General features: G+C 44.4%; 1 protein-coding gene across 1 annotated transcript in view; it reads right to left on the bottom strand.

Annotated features, from left to right (window-relative positions):
- Positions 1 to 262: 262 nt before the first annotated feature.
- APPL2 (adaptor protein, phosphotyrosine interacting with PH domain and leucine zipper 2) overlaps positions 263 to 16,877 on the bottom strand; it is a 132,394-nt gene continuing 115,779 nt past the window's right edge. Inside the window, exons 20-22 of the mRNA XM_077265534.1 lie at positions 14,710 to 14,757; positions 1,561 to 3,996; positions 263 to 660 (exon numbers count right to left, since the gene is read on the bottom strand). Of these exons, the coding sequence (XP_077121649.1) occupies positions 3,862 to 3,996; positions 14,710 to 14,757 (183 nt within the window). The 3' untranslated portion in view covers positions 263 to 660; positions 1,561 to 3,861. The remainder of the gene's footprint in view (positions 661 to 1,560; positions 3,997 to 14,709; positions 14,758 to 16,877) is intronic.

The following is a 16,877-nucleotide window of genomic DNA, read 5'->3' as shown; positions in this document are numbered from 1 at the left end:
CCTCTTTCGGCAAGTCTACAACCTGCAGTAACCACCAATCGACCAAACCAGCTCTATCCTCACCTATCCTCACCCATCCATTGTAGACTGTGAGCCCTCGCGGGCAGGGTCCTCTCTCCTCCTGTACCAGTTATGACTTATATTGTTCAAGATTATTGTATTTGTTTTTATTATGTATACCCCTCCTCACATGTAAAGCGGCATGGAATAAATGGCGCTGTAATAATAATTATAATAACAAAATAATGACCACATGATCAAATGATATGAAATAGGTTACAATGCTTTATTTGTCATGGATATAGAATTGCAATTAAATGTATTCGTATTTTAGTGTAGAAACTATGACGCAATCCCCCAAATGTCTCGCTGATTGAGACATATCATTTTGCTAGTGGCTGCTTAGTGTTTATTACTCAGCTTTGCACCTACTGCTAGTAGTGTAAATTATCTGTAAACATTTGCATAGACTTCATATCCAGTCATTTGAAAGAAAAAGGCATAGTATCACAAACACATAGAGGAATGTTATAAAAAGATGATACAGAACGATAACACGTGATTTACTAGACTATTACTACTGAAAACTCAAGTCATAACAAGGCTACACTAATGTCCCACCCTGTATAATACCAATGGTCACAGGGATTGGAAACTACACTCACTGGCCACTTTATTAGGTACACCTGTCCAACTTCTTGTTAACACTTAATTTCTAATCAGCCAATCACATGGCGGCAACTCAGTGCATTTAGGCATGTAGATATGGTCAAGACAATCTCCTGCAGTTCAAACCGAGCATCAGTATGGGGAAGAAAGGTGATTTGAGTGCCTTTGAACGTGGCATGGTTGTTGGTGCCAGAAGGGCTGGTCTGAGTATTTCAGAAACTGCTGATCTACTGGGATTTTCACGCACAACAATCTCTAGGGTTTACAGAGAATGGTCCGAAAAAGAAAAAAAATCCAGTGAGCGGCAGTTCTGTGGGCGGAAATGCCTTGTTGATGCCAGAGGTCAGAGGAGAATGGGCAGACTGGTTCGAGCTGATAGAAAGGCAACAGTGACTCAAATCGCCACCCGTTACAACCAAGGTAGGCCTAAGAGCATCTCTGAACGCACAGTGCGTCGAACTTTGAGGCAGATGGGCTACAGCAGCAGAAGACCACACCGGGTACCACTCCTTTCAGCTAAGAACAGGAAACTGAGGCTACAATTTGTACAAGCTCATCGAAATTGGACAGTAGAAGATTGGAAAAACGTTGCTTGGTCTGATGAGTCTCAATTTCTGCTGCGACATTCGGATGGTAGGGTCAGAATTTGGCGTAAACAACATGAAAGCATGGATCCATCCTGCCTTGTATGGAGCATCTTTGGGATGTGCAGCCGACAAATCTGCGGCAACTGTGTGATGCCATCATGTCAATATGGACCAAAATCTCTGAGGAATGCTTCCAGCACCTTGTTGAATCTATGCCACTAAGAATTGAGGCAGTTCTGAAGGCAAAAGGGGGTCCAACCCGTTACTAGCATGGTGTACCTAATAAAGTGGCCGGTGAGTGTACATGAATGAAAATATAGAATAATTAGGTTTTTCTTTTATTTGAAGTTCACATAATATATAATTTCTGCAATATTAGAAATCCTTCCAACCCGCTGTAAAGCACGGGAAATTATTTCAGGAATATATTTGATAACTTGAATACAATCACAAAAGAGGTTATGCTTATAAGACAATGGAAAACAAAACAATTGTCTTTGGGTTAATTTGTTTGAGCCCTTTTAGGAAAAAAAAACAACATGTATATATGACTCATTCAATATTTACTATACCTATAGGGCAGCATTTCACAGTGACCGATATCCAGTCTTTATGCAAGGACTGTAATGTCTAGACTTCCTGAATAGACTAAAAAATGACAATATATGCTTGCATATTTCAGGATTTTCTGTAGGCTGAATATAAACAGCTCATGCTTTAGAGGGCCACCTCTGAGGGAAAAAAGGCACCACCGAAAAATCGACTGGGTGTTGTTCTTGCAATGTGGATGCTATAAAGCGGTTCATTTAGCCATTTTAATGAGACCACTCATACACAGACAAGGTTGAGAGGTGGAGGAGAGCGGTTTCCCATGTAGGGAACAGAAATATGGAGTTATCGGTTAACTGTGGCTGTTGTCACCTACAGGGGAACAGAAACATCTGCAATAGGGTATTGTGAAAAATTTTATTTGATCCAAGATCTGCAAGGTTGCTTCTTTGGTTATTGGCATTTTCTTGATTTTGTGGATTTACTTAGGCTTAATATATTAACTGGCACATCAGCAAACCCCTCAAAAAATGCAGCGCAAATCCTATACAGAGGCTAGACTTCTGACTATTCTCGCTACATATATCGGCCGTTAGTTATGTTCTTTGCGTCTTTGAGTATATTCGCTCATCACTAGTAAGTATATTAACGTACAATACATAATTCTACAACCTCCCTTCCAATTATGGAAATAATAGGACGATTCGGGACCTTCTCGGGGTTAACTGTAAACTGGTTAAAATCTGGGTTGCTCCCACTGGATGCTGTTTTTAAATGGTATTTCAGTTAATCCAAAAGAAATGTAAACACCTTAGTCTCTCTAGTAATGTGAATAATAATAATTACATCATTTTGTTTATGCCACTGATTTACGCTAATCTTGGCCTTACCAACGGGTTCAGATTCAATCATTGTCAGCTCTGGATAGAGCTAATCTAATTATATGCGCTCCATAATGGTTTGGATTCATAAACTATGGCTCAGGAAAATGCATAACATTTTCAGAGATTTGGTTTGGAAGAGAGGCATAGCAAGAATAAAACTGGACAAATTACAGTTACCTAACGATCAAGGAGGATTAGCATTGTCACATACCTGTCGCATTTTTTAGCTTCCCAGTTCCAGCACTTTAAAGGATGGGTGCTGTATTGGATTCAAGAAGCAGAGACAGTAGCGTTGAAATATGTAAGGGGGAGGGAAATTAGCTGGAACTTTTGAAATCTCATAACTTTAAGGTCACTTCTGGATGCTTTCACACCTTGCTCCTTATACATAAAATCTGGTAGGCCTGCAAGAAGTTACTGGGGATCCAGGACTGCTCTAAATATACTCATCTGGCATAATCCCTGTTTAAGGGAATTTCAACATTGAGATCAGTCCTGAGATGTATTGTGTGCACCAAAAGGGAGGAAGGGTTGTTTCAGTGGGGAGGGGGGATTGGAGGGAGTAAACGGGAATGGTTCAAATATGAAGGCGAACAGTGGGTGTATACTTCTGCAATTTGTTTGTATGCACTGTAAATGACTTGTTATTATTGACTGTTCTGTTCGTAATTCTGACAAATGTTTCAATAAATGTTACCTGATAAAAAAATAAAAAAAAATCAATGGGCTAGAGAGACATGGCTGGGTTCTCAGGAGTTAACTGATCAGCCTGGAATGTAACTACTACAGGCACTGGCTAGCCACTAGTGGTTGTGAGCTATGCAAGATAAAAGCACTTACATCAAGAAAAGAGCAGCAAATAGAAAAAGCAGGCCAGTTACAAACTTGCTTACTTTCATGTTGTCTATACCAATTTCACAATATGAGAATATTTCTTTAAGCTGCAGTGATCTAAAGATTACTGTGATCTAGTTCAGGATTGAACCCATAGGTACCAGTTTTACCGCAGTAAAGAATTTGTAGACAATTAAAATTCAGAGTACAATCTGCCATTAAGTGTAAGTGCACATCATTAAACTGTAAGAAAAAAACCACCAACAGAAGTACCTCATTAATTCACCAGTCAGACTGACTTTAAAGTACTTGTAAATAGGAAAACAAAAAAAGGTCAGTTATGCTTCAGATTCCAGTCCTTCGGTGCATGACACACTATCAGGATCATCCTCTGGCTGATCATGCAGAAGGACAAACTTGCCATCGTTGGATAGTGGAACAGAGGACATGAGATGTGCCAGTGCTTCTGGATCCTGCAAAAGGACATGATACCACATTAATAGGAGAGAAATTCTTAAGGCAACCATGGCATTGTGGCTATCAGACTACAATGATGTCAGATTCTGTGTGGCAAGTGCATACAAAATAGGTCACTTGTATACTACATATACACTGTGGCTCACAATGTCAGAGGATCGCTGGCTACCTTGTAAACTATTTCCCCACTTTTCAAACTAGAAAATATTGGGTGGAAAAAAACCCCTCATAATTTTACTATCAGAAATAACACATTATGAAAGGGGTTATCTGGCCTTAGGGTACAAGTCTACAGTCACTTTATGTAACTGCAGACTTGTTAATTCTCACAGTGCGAGCTATGAGGATTCTTTTGTGCCGATGCCAGGAGTGGCGGGTACGTGACTGCAAGTATGTGATTTGCATACACTCTGTTACGTGCAACAAGATGTGTGTGGCCTTGTTCAATACAAGTGTACTGAGAGAGTCCGAACATGTCTAGTTGGAATATGGTCGGAAGTATGCAAATCGCATAATTGCAATCATATGACCGCCCGCTCCTAGCGCCGCAGAATCCTCACAGCAAGCAGTGCGTGAGCTGTGAGAATTCACAAGTCTGAAGTCACTAAGGTCAGACAACCCCTTGACAGGTGGTCTTTAAATGGATAGTCTGGGACTAATATATAGTCAGTTGGGAGTCTGACCTCCAAGCCCCCTCACCAAATGAAGGAGGGTCTCAGTGCTTCAGGAATTGTTGCAGGCTATTCACTGTAAATCAACGTTCTGTACACATGTCTGTAGTTTGCTAAGTATGATAGCCGAGTCCTGTTCACTTAACTGGGCTGAGATGCAAAACCAGGTCTGGGGTGCTCTAGTGACCTCCAATAGCCCATTTGATCTTTCATATTCTAAAGATCAATATTAAAGTCCCAGCCAGCCTCTTTGAAGAGGATTCAGTTTCATTAACCCCTTAACCCCCAAGGGTGGTTTGCATGTTAATGATCAGGCCAATTTTTACAATTCTGACCACTGTCCATTTATGAGGTAATAACTCTGGAACGCTTGCATGGATCCCAGTGATTCTGACATAGCTTTCTCAAGACATATTGTACTTCATGATAGTGGTAAAATTTCTTTGATATGACTTGTGTTTATTGGTGAAAAAAAACGTAATTTTGGGAAAATTTAGCAATTTTCCAACTTTGAATTTTCATTCCCTTAAATCACAGAGATATGTCGCACAAAATACTTAAGTAACATTTCCCACACGTCTACTTTACATCAGCACAATTTTGGAACCAACATTTTTTTTTGTTAGTAAGTTATAAGGGTTAAAAGTTGACCCGAGTTTTTTCATTTTTACAACACCATTTTCTTTAGGGACCACATCACATTTGAAGTCACTTTGAGGGGTCTATATGATAGAAAATACCCAAAAGTGACACCATTCTAAAGACTGCACCCCTCAGGGTGCTCAAAACCACATTCAAGATGTTTATTAACCCTTCAGGTGCTTCACAGGAATTTTTGGAATGTTTAACAAAAAAAAAAAAAAAGAGGGATTTTCGTGTACTCAACGTAAAATCCTTTTCTCCGAGCCACTCATTGGGGGACACAGGATCGTGGGTGTATGATGCTGCCACTAGGAGGCTGACACCAAGTGAATACAAAAAAAGAATTAGCTCCTCCTCTGCAGTGTACACCATCCACTGGCTCCAGACAGAACCAGTTCAATGACCAAGCAGTAGATTACAATCATCAACAACAGGTACAACATGTTAAATCAGAAAACAATAATAGCCATCAGGCCAACAGGGTGAGCGTTGTCCCCCCCAATGAGTGGCTCAGAGAAAAGGATTTTACGGTTAGTACACAAAAATCCCTGTTTCTTCTTCGCCACATTGGGGGACACAGGACCATGGGACGTCGCAAAGCAGTCCCTGGGTGTGAAATAACATCAAAACAGAGTAAGCTTCCGGCATCCGCTGTCTAAAGACGCGCTACCGCTGCCTGCAAAACTCGTCTACCCAGGCCCGCATCTGCTGGTGACGGAATATGGGCATTGTAATGCTTTGGGAAAGTGTGCAGGCTAGACCTGGTCACCGCTTTGCAAACCTGCTCCGCAGACGCTTGATACCGAATGGCCCATGAAACACCCACTGACCGCGTGGAGTGTGCCTTGATCCCCGGTGGGATAGGCTGACCTCTGACATGGAAGGGCTCGTGGATGGTGGAACGAATCCACCTGGCTATCATAGCCGACACAGCGGCTAAACCCTTCCCGTGACCATTAGAAGGCTCGAATAAAGCATCCGACCTTTGGAAGGACGCCATCCTTGATACGTACCTTGCCCAGAGCATGGAGAATCCGTTCCACCTTGTGAACTGGAGCTGAACAAAACAAGGAAAGAACAATGTCCTCGTAACAGTGGAAGACGATACCACCTTGGCAACAAGAGACAGGTACAGCCTGACGACAACCTTGCCTTGACGGAAATAAGGAAAAAAAACATCTGAAAGGACAAAGCGGCCAGCCCCAAAAATTCGCCTGAATAATGTGACCGCCGCAAAAAAGGCGACCTTCCATGCCAGTAAAGGTCATCATGAAAGTGATCAAAAGGAGTCTTCTGTAACAGTCCCAGGAACAGTTAAGGTCCCAAACATCCAGCGGTATGTGATAGGGAAGGACCACATGTGAAACTCCTTGCATGAAATCCTTAGTTGCCGTTTTGTTGCAATAAGACCGATAAGGCCAAAATCTGGACTTTCAGCAAGCAGAGTGCCTGGCTTGAATCCAGATTGCTTTGAAGAAAAATATAAAATGGGGAAGACATCCGAGATTCCTGCCCCAAGCAAAAAGCGTACTGAAGCGGACATACAAGCACAAGTCGCTGACAACTAGTTATGAGAGTCTCACCTGGGTCAGAACCCAGCATTCAACGGCCAAGCTGAGAAATACAGGACCCCTGGGATCTGGTGACAAAGCAGTTCCTGGAGAGCAAATCTGGACAATCCGACAATTGCCAGAAATAGACAAATGAATAGTCAACGAATGGTACTAGTTCCGCAAACAACGCCTGACGTAGTCTGTTTGGATAGCCCAGAATCACTGGGATCCTTTCCGTACCTAAAGGCTGATGGAAGAAGCAGAAAAGGGAAAAGGAACTAGCACCACAGAGAATCAGAGCATGCACTGCGATGGCTTTTGGGTCTCGAGGTCGAACTATGAGCTTGAGAACTTCAGCATTCAGTCTGGACGCCATATGATCTACCTCCGGAGATCCCCAGCGAAGGCAGATCTGTTGGAGGACTTCTAGATGGAGATCCCACTTGCCTGAGGCGAGACCCAGGCAGCTGAGGAAGCCTACTGTCCAGTTTTCTTGCACAGCCAAGATCAGCGAGTGATTGACATCTGCCCATCAGGGAATGTGAGCAGCCTAAGCTGTGGCCGCCCGGCTGCGGGTATCCCCTTGATGGTTGATGCATGCCACGGCGTTATCCGAAAGCCTTCGAATTAGGTCACCGCCAGGAGACAATTACAGACTTCTGTAAGGCTAACCGTATCTCTTGGATCTCCAAAAAACATTGATCATGAGTTCCCGAGTTGACTGGCGGTTTAGAACAGTGTGATGACGCTCCCCAGCCAGAAAGACTGGAATCAGTAGTCACTACTAGCCATTAAACCAGAAGAAAGGATCTCCCCTGGTTGAGGGAGGGTCTCAGAGTCACCATATGAAACCTGACTGACCCGCAGAGACAAGTCGAATGAAGGAGGATTACTTCCATTGCTGCCACTATTTTCTGCTGAATCTTCACAAAAAATTAGATGGAATGAGAGGACGAGGTCTAGGATCATCGTCCAAAGAGATATCTGTTGGGCTGGAAATGGGGAAGACTTGTTTAAGTTTATCCGCCAGCTCAGGCGAGGAAGGGTAATGCAAGTGATACAGACGGACTCAGCTCAGCATTGGAAGGACGGTCCCTTAACAAGAAAGTGGAAGTCAACAGCCCGAATGACAATGGATGCCAGTAACTCCACCTTTTCCCATTGAGGTAATGACAGAATGGAGGGACTCCATCTGAAAATGGCAGGCATTGACAAACTTGTTAGAAGTTTGAGGTCCAGAATCGGTCAAACTTTTCCCATTCTTTTGCTTGGGGAACGTAACCGACCACTCTGGTAAGAGAGTGATGTCAGCGGCTTTTTGGATGCAGAGTCCGCTTACCATCCTCTGAGTCACAATGCCCTTTTAAATATAATGACATTTGGATGCGGCTAGTTGCGCGGCGCTGTCAGCAGCAAAGATGCGTGGACTACATAGTCTCCCGCTCGAGAGATTTGATTGGCCAGCTGTACTGCCTCTGCTGAATTAAAGTAGTTAAGGTCTCCGATCAGGAGCCCATTACTTCAGCAACCCATTACTTCAGCAACCCATGAAGGGTAAATAATAGTAATAAATAATAATAATCTATATTTATATAGCGCCAACATATTCCGCAGCGCTTTACAGTTTAACAATTTCAAACACAACAGTCATAAGTAACAACATTAACAATACAATAATTAAAGCAAAATAAGACGACCCTGCTCGTGAGAGCTTACAATCTACAAAGAGGTGGGGGAGATACAAAGTACAGGTGTGTATTTACAATGATGTATTTACAATGATGGTCCAGCCATCTTCAGGGGGTGGGGGATAGATGGAGATAGTGAATGGCCTACACACACTCACAAACATAAAATGACTTTGATTAGGGAATGTGATAGGCCGCTCTGAACAAATGTGTTTTTGGGGAGCGTCTAAAACTATGCAAATTGTGGATGGTCCTAATATCTTGGGGTAGAGCATTCCAGAGGATTGGCGCAGCATGGGAGAAGTCTTGGAGTCGGGAGTGGGGGGGTACAGATTAGTGCAGAGGTTAGTCGAAAGTCGTTTGCAGAGCGCAGTGGTCGGTTAGGCAGATAGACAGAAATGAGGGAGGAGATGTAAGGGGGTGCCGCACTGTGGAGAGCTTTGTGGGTGAGAACAAGTACTTTGAATTGGATTCTATAATGAATGGGCAGCCAGTGTAACGACTGGCAAAGAGCGGACACGTCTGAATACCGATTAGCTAGATGGACAACCCTGGCTGCTGCATTAAGGATAGACTGGAGAGGGGAAAGTCGAGTGAGGGGGAGGCCAATTAATAGAGAATTGCAGTAGTCCAGGCGGGAGTGGATCAGGGCGACAGTGTGGGTTTTTGTTGTTTCTATGGGGAGAAAAGGGCGGATTCTAGAGATGCTCTTTAGGTGTAAGCGGCAAGAGCGGGCAAGAGATTGTATGTGGGAGGAGGAGAGATTGGAGTCAAACATAACACCCAGACAGTGCGCCTGCTGCTGCGGTGTTATTATGGTGCCACCCACGGAGAGGGAAATGTCAGGTTTAGGGATGTTAGTAGACGGTGGGAGCAGAAGAAGTTCAGTTTTGGAGAGGTTGAGTTTCAAATAGAGGGCAGACATGATGTTGGAGACTGCAGACAACAGTCACTGGTGTTCTGTAATACAGCGGGGATAAGGTCAGGGGATGACGTGTATAGTTGTGTGTCATCAGCGTAAAGATGGTACTGAAAGACAAATCTGCTGATGGTCTGTCCAATTGGGGCCGTGTAGAGAGAGAAGAGAAGGGGGCCAAGGACTGAGCCCTGAGGTACCCCGACAGCGAGAGGAAGAGGAGATGAAGTGGAGCCAGCAAACAAAACACTGAAGGAGTGATCAGAAAGGTAGGAAGAGAACCAGGAGAGAGCAGTGTCCTTAATGCCTAGTGACTGCAGCCTAGAGAATAGGAGAGGGTGGTCAACAGTGTCAAAAGCTGCAGAAAGGTCGAGAAGAATGAGCAGAGAGTGGTCACCATTACATTTTGCTGTCAGAAGGTCATTGGTCACTTTGATGAGTGCAGTTTCTGTTGAATGTACGGGGCGGAAACCAGACTGTGAAGGGTCTAGGAGTGAGTGAGTACAGAGGTAAAGGGTAAGGCAGGAGTAGACCAGGCGCTCCAAGAGTTTAGAGACGAAGGGGAGATTGGAGACTGGTCTGTAGTTATTTGTGTAGGATGGGTCGAGGGCGGGTTTCTTTAGTAATGGAGTAATGATAGAGTGTTTGAAGGAGGATGTGAAAATTCCAGAGCAGAGGGAGAGATTAAAGATTGTAGTTAGGTGAGTTGTGATGACTGGAGAGAGAGACTGGAGGAGATGTGAGGGAATGGGGTCAGTAGTGCATGTAGTTGGACGAGAAGAAGAGAAGAGCCTGGAGAATTCTTCTGTGATGGGATCAAATGTGGAGAGTGAGCCAGGGGAAATGCAGGGAGGGATGGGAGTCACTGCACTTGGTGGCTGGGAGCAGATTCCCTGATGGATATTGTATATTTTCTCTATAAAGTGGGAGGCCAGGTCATCAGCACAAATGTCTGTGATAGGGGCTTGTGCTTTTGGGCTGAGGAGGGAGTGAAAGGTGTCAAAAAGTTTCTTGGGGTTGTTGGATAGTGAGGAGATCAGGGTGGTGAAGTAGGTCTGTTCGGCGAGGTGAAGTCTTCTGGTGTGCGAGTTTTCCTCCATAAGCGTTCACCACTCCTAGAGCATCACTGGAGAAATCAAGTTTGCGATGTGAGCAAGGGCTGTTTCACTGTTTTTTAGGTTCTGAGGGCGAGGGGCGCTACTTGGTCCAGGGTGCTTCTGAGAGTGTCATTGTAGTGGTGTACAGCCAGATCAGGACATGAAAAAGAGGAGACTGTGGGGACAGTGGTGAGTGTAGGGAGTCTGAAAGTGTATGAGGGTTAATGGCATGTAGATTTCTGACTGAATGGTAGGTAGGAGTGTGCTGAGGTGGGCGATGATTTGTGAGTGTGAAGGAGAGAATGTTGTGGTCAGAGAGGGGAAGCGGTGAGTTATTTAGGTAGGAGACTGAACAAAGTCGGACAAAGACCAAGTCAAGGGTGTTACCGTCCTTGTGTGTCTCAGAGGTTGAGAGCTGTGAGAGGCCGAGAGAAGTGGTTAGTGATAGAAACTGGGACGCAGATGTGGAAGTGGAGCTGTTGATGGGGATTTTGAAGTCTCCCAGGATAAGGGTTGGGAGAGGGGTTACCCGGAGAAAACTGCCAGGCGGTAGAATGCACAGGCCAGTATAAATTATTTCTTGCTGTCACTGATGTCTTTGAACGGTGTAGGGTTAAAGTGGTGAACCCTCGATCCACCATCCCCTTAACAGGGAAATGGAGAGGGAACGTCCGCCTCCTTGCATCATTAGCTAAGCAGTGGTAATGTAGTGGGGGCTGCTCGGATGCCAAAAGAAGTGCCTCTGTACATCCACAGAGATCAGGCCCCCCGGGTGGACAGGGCTAGTTGTCCGGAATTAGGTCTGGCTGCAGAAAAGGATACATGGAGGCGACACCCCTTGTGCTGGTCTGTTGATGGTGTGAGGAGATCGGTGCCCTTTAAGGGACCCGTCACCTCTAAAAAACAGCCCAGGCATGGCATCCTACATCACAGGTGAGGATATATGGGGGCGCCACTCCATGCCCTTGAGGCCACAAGCTGGGGACTAAATTTCTCGGCGCCTGCCGGAAGAATTACCGGCTTGTGGCCTAGAACAGGCCGCAAGTCGGGGATTATATTTTTCGGTGCCACCGGCGCAGGAGCTCGGCGCAGTTACCGACTTACGGCCTAGCGCGGGCCGAAGCCTGGAACTAAATTACCAGTACCCGACTGGAAAAAAGGGCCACGACGGCTGTAGGGCAACCCTGATTATCACCACCGGGGAGAGAATACCCGGTCGGAAAAAAGATCCCGAGGATAGCGCTGTAGGAGCCCCCTGGGATCCCAAACTTACCACCGGAGCTGGAGGGAAGGCAGAGCCGGCACTCTGCTTGCAGGTGAGGGTTGCGATGCGGACGGTGCAGGAACCCTCCATCCACCATCCCCTTTTAGAGGGTAGATGGAGAGGGACCATCCAGCTCCTTGCAGCACCGCTTTTCAATCAATGGTGGTGCAGCGGGAGCAGCACAGACGCCATAGGGGCCTGTGTGTATCCTAAGAGTTCACTCCCCTAGGATTTCACAGGGCTGTGTCCGGCTGTAGCCTCGCTCAGAAGGGAATACATGGAGGTGACACTCCATGTTCCTGTCTGTTGCCGGCGCGGGGAGATCGGCGAACTGAAGGGAACCGTCGCCCCTAGAATAGGTCAGGCATGGCATCCCACGTTGCAGGAGAGGATACAGAGAGGCGACACTTGTTGTGTTTGCCTGTTGGTTGGGGGAAATCGGCCCCTTGAAAGGGTCCCTCGCCCCTCGTGGAAAAAGGTTTAAAAAGTAAAAGGTTGAAAAATAAAAATAAATTAAAAAAGGTCTGAATAGCAGACCCCAGTGTGCCTCCTACGGACACTTAGCATGAACTGGTTCTGTCTGGAGCGAGTGGGTGGTGTCTACTGCAGAGGAAGAGCTAACTCTTTTGTATTCACTTAGTGTCAGACTCCTAGTGGCAGCAGCATACGCCCACGGTCCTGTGTTCCCAATGTGGCGAAGGCGAAATTAACATTTAACTTTTTTTCACAAAAATTTACTTCAGATCCAATTTGTTTTATTTTTTCCAAGGGTATCAGGACAAAATGTACAACAACTTTTGGGGTCCAATTTCTCCTGAGTACGCCGATACTCCATATATGGGGGTAAACCACTGTTTGGGCGCATGGCAGAGCTCGGAAGGGAAGGAGCGCCGTTTGATTTTTCAATGCAAAATTGGCTGGAATTGAGATAGGATGCCATTTCGCGTTTGGAGAGCCCCTGATGTGCCTAAACAGTGGAATTTATCTAGATTGTGTGGTGAGCACTTTGAACCCCCAAGTGCTTCACAGAAGTATATAATGTAGAGCCGTAAAAAAAACAAATATTTTTTTCACAAAAATGATCATTTCGCCCCCAATTTTTTTATTTTCCCAAGGGTAACAGGAGAAATTGGACCCCAAAAGTTGTTGTGCAATTCGTCCTGAGTACGCCAATACCACATATGTGGGGGTAAACCACTATTTGGGACCCCTGACACACCTAGCCCCTGGTGCTGTAATTTCCTCAACCGCGAGATACACTCCCTGAGGTTTCTCTTTTTCAGTGCATGAACATGATGCTTTTTGTGGACTTGGGAATATTTGATTATTATAACCTGAACTGTTACATACTCAGAACCTTGATTAAGAACTTCTTGGTTGATGGTGCAATGCTGCTGAGAATACATTATGTTTAATGTTCTGTTTTACTTATTTTGTTCGTTTATCTTGTAATTGAAAGTATGATCATTATCATTATATCATTGATATTGTGGATGATGATTTGATGGATTATTCCGATTTTATACTGCAATGTCACATTCCTGTTATATCTTGTGAAATCTTTTAATAAAAAGTAAAAAAAAAAACACTGTTTGGGCGCACGGCAGAGCTCGGAAGGGAAGGAGCACCGTTTTACTTTTTCAACGCAGAATTGGCTGGAATTGCGATTGGACGCCATGTTGCATTTGGAGAACCCCTGATGTGCCTAAACAGGGGAAACCCCCTAATTCTAACTCCAACCCTAACCCGAACACACCCCTTACCCTAATCCCAACCGTAACCATAACCCTAACCACACCCCTAACCCTAACACACCCCTAACCCTAATCCCAACCCTAACTTTAGCCCCAACCCTAACCCGAATGGGAAAATGGAAATACATTTAATTTTATTTTTCCCTAATTAAGGGGGTGATAAAGGGGGGTTTGATTTACTATTTATAGCGGGTTTTTGTTTGGCTGCTGTCACACACTAAAAGACGCTTTTTATTGCAAAAAATAGTTTTTGCATCATATTTTGAGAGCTATAATTTTTCCATATTTTGGCCCACAGAGTCATGTGAGGTCTTGTTTTTTGCGGGAGTTGACGTTTTTATTGGTACCAATTTTTGATCGCTTTTTATTACAATTTTTGGGAGGCTGATTGAACAAAAACCAGCAATTCATGAATTTCTTTTGAGTGGGGAGTTTATACCGTTCTGTGTGTGGTAAAATTGATAAAGCAGTTTTATTCTTTGGGTCAGTACGATTACAGCGATAACTCATTTATATCATTTTTTATGTTTTGGTGCTTTTATACAATAAAACTATTTTATATAAAAAAAATAGCTTTTTGCATCGCCTTATTCTAAGGGCTATAACTTTTATTTTTTTGCTGATGACGCGGTATGGCGGCTCGTTTTTTGCAGGACAAGATGACGTTTTCAGCGGTACCATGTTTATGACGTACAATCCCATCGATGGTCAGACAGGCCCAGGGTCACCTCGACGGGATAGTACGTCTGATGTCAGAAAGGGGTTAAAAGCACTTTTATTGTCACACCTATTGTAATGTGACACAAAAATGACAATAATCATATTACATTTCTAAAGAATGTAGTAATTCAGGTTGAAAAAGGAATAAATGTCAGAAATGTGGAGTTTTTTCTATCCTGTCTCTCTCCACTGGGCCATATAAAGACACGACATACAATGATTTGGAGGGATATTTTATTCGTCTTTTGAGTTCAACAGTGACCTATAATACTAAAATCAACTCCACTAGCTCAGTCACTTTCCTAAAATGCCCCCTATCAGTATCAGAGAGTACTAGGTGATGGATGAATGTAGATATTATCTCTTGTGAACATTTCATAAACTATGGGTTATCAACCACTTGCCTTTTCAGCAGCAGCAATTTCTTTTCCTAGGCTGATGGCAAAACAGATCTATGGAGGGAAAAAATGAAGGGCTGTCAGAGCACTACAATGGGCTTATGAGTAGGTAAAATTGCAGCTTTGGAGTAAAAGGAAATGATAGAAAAAGGCTAGCAAACAATTGTAAAATGATGCTCTACATTATACTGCATTTCATTATAAATTTCATCTTCCACGTACATGGAAGGTACTTCAGAGTTTTGATCAGACATGAACTGAGACAATATTTACAGTGCTGCTCACCATTATTGGACCCCGTTCATTTTTTTCATAGACTGTACAATATCTTCAGAAATAAATGGATATGTAGCAAAGTTATATCCTCAGGATTTTTTAATTAGTGGTCTAAAGTAATACAATAAAACATTGTTTTTCAACTTACATGTTGAAATTTCAAAGAAGAAACAGAATAAACTGCAAGTGTGCAGCAATTAATGCACCCCTAATTAATACCTGGTTGCACACCCTTTGGCACTGATGCAATCTATAAGCTTCTTGCACTTCTCAGTTGGTGTTTTCTCACACTCTTCCTTTGCAGTTTGGTCAAGCTCTTGAATGTTTGCAGGGATCTTTTTTCCCAATGGCAGATTTTAGCTCACCCCAAAGATTTTCAATGGTATGGTTGAGGTCAGGACTCATTGCTGGCCATTTTGAAACAGTCCTTTTTTTCTTTTTCAACCAACCATTCTGGTGTACTTTTGGATGTGTACTTTGGGTTATTGCCTTCCTGGAGGGCCCATGGTCTTTGACTCAAACCAAGTTTTCATACACTGGGTAGGACATTTTGCTCTACAATCTTTTGATAATTCTCTGATTTCATGATTCCTGTGATACTGTCAAGGCATCCGGTACCAGACGCAACAAAGCAACCCCACAGCATTATGGATCCCCTACCATGCTTAACTGTTGGTAGGATGTTATTTTCATTATAAGCTTCACTGCATCATCTGTAAACTGTTGCTTTGCATTGCCAAAAAGCTTCATTTGTCCACAGAATATTTTCCCAGAAGGATTGTGATTTGTTAAAGGGCCATTGTCACCCCCCTCCAGCTGTTATAAACTAAAAGAGCCACCTTGTGCAGCAGTAATGCTGCATTCTAACAAGGTGGCTCTTTTAGTTTTTGGTTCAAGTATTCCCAAAATAAAGCGTTTTGAAACTTATCCAAAATACCTGTCTTAAGCCAGGGAGGTGGGTCCTCACTCCCCAGCTTGAACCGCTACTCTGCCGTCACTCCAATCTTCAGGGGCTTCCGGCGCCACCCCCTCCGCGCTTTTTTCTCTTCAAAACCGGCGCCTGCGCTGTGTTTAAGCTCTGGCCGTGTGACGTCCCAGCCAGGCTTGCAGACTGCGCCTGTGCGGGCATTGCGGCCACCCACCTTAGGAATCCCAGCCCCGCAGTGTGTTATGCATTATGCACAGTGCGGGGCTAGGATTCCTGGGCATGCGCACTGCAAGTGTCAGCCTGTCACCCAGGTCCCCCGCCTTACAGCGTCTGTATACTGTATTCAGCTGATCGTGCCTCCTCATACAGTATACAGTACAGTATACAGTACAGTACAGTATACAGACGCTGTAAGGCGGGGGACCTGGGTGACAGGCTGACACTCGCAGTGTGCATGCCCAGGAATCCTAGCCCCGCACTGTGCATAATGCATAACACACTGCGGGGCTGGGATTCCCAAGGTGGGTGGCCGCAATGCCCGCACAGGCGCAGTCTGCAAGCCTTGCTGGGACGTCACATGGCTAGAGCTTAAACACAGCGCAGGCGCCGGTTTTGAAGAGAAAAAAGCGCGGAGGGGGTGGCGCCGAAAGCCCCTGAAGATTTGAGTGACGGCAGAGTAGTGGTTCAAGCTGGGGAGTGAGGACCCGCCTCCCTGGCTAAAGACAGGTATTTTGGATACGTTTCAAAACGCTTTATTTTGGGAATACTTGAACCAAAAACTAAAAGAGCCACCTTGTTAGAATGCAGCATTACTGCTGCATAAGATGGCTCTTTCAGTTTATAACGGCTGGAGGGGGGTGACAGTGGCCCTTTAAGGCACTCTTTGGCAAAGATCAGTTGTTCTTTTTTATGTCTTTTCTTAAGCAATGGTTTCTTCCTTGGCACTTAACCATAATCTGCTTGGTTTAGC

The sequence above is a fragment of the Ranitomeya variabilis genome, chromosome 5, assembly GCF_051348905.1.
Source record: "Ranitomeya variabilis isolate aRanVar5 chromosome 5, aRanVar5.hap1, whole genome shotgun sequence".
NCBI classification, from domain to species: Eukaryota; Metazoa; Chordata; class Amphibia; order Anura; family Dendrobatidae; genus Ranitomeya; species Ranitomeya variabilis.
The sequence above is the reverse complement of the archived record's forward strand: the minus strand, read 5'-3'. Positions and strand labels throughout refer to the sequence as shown.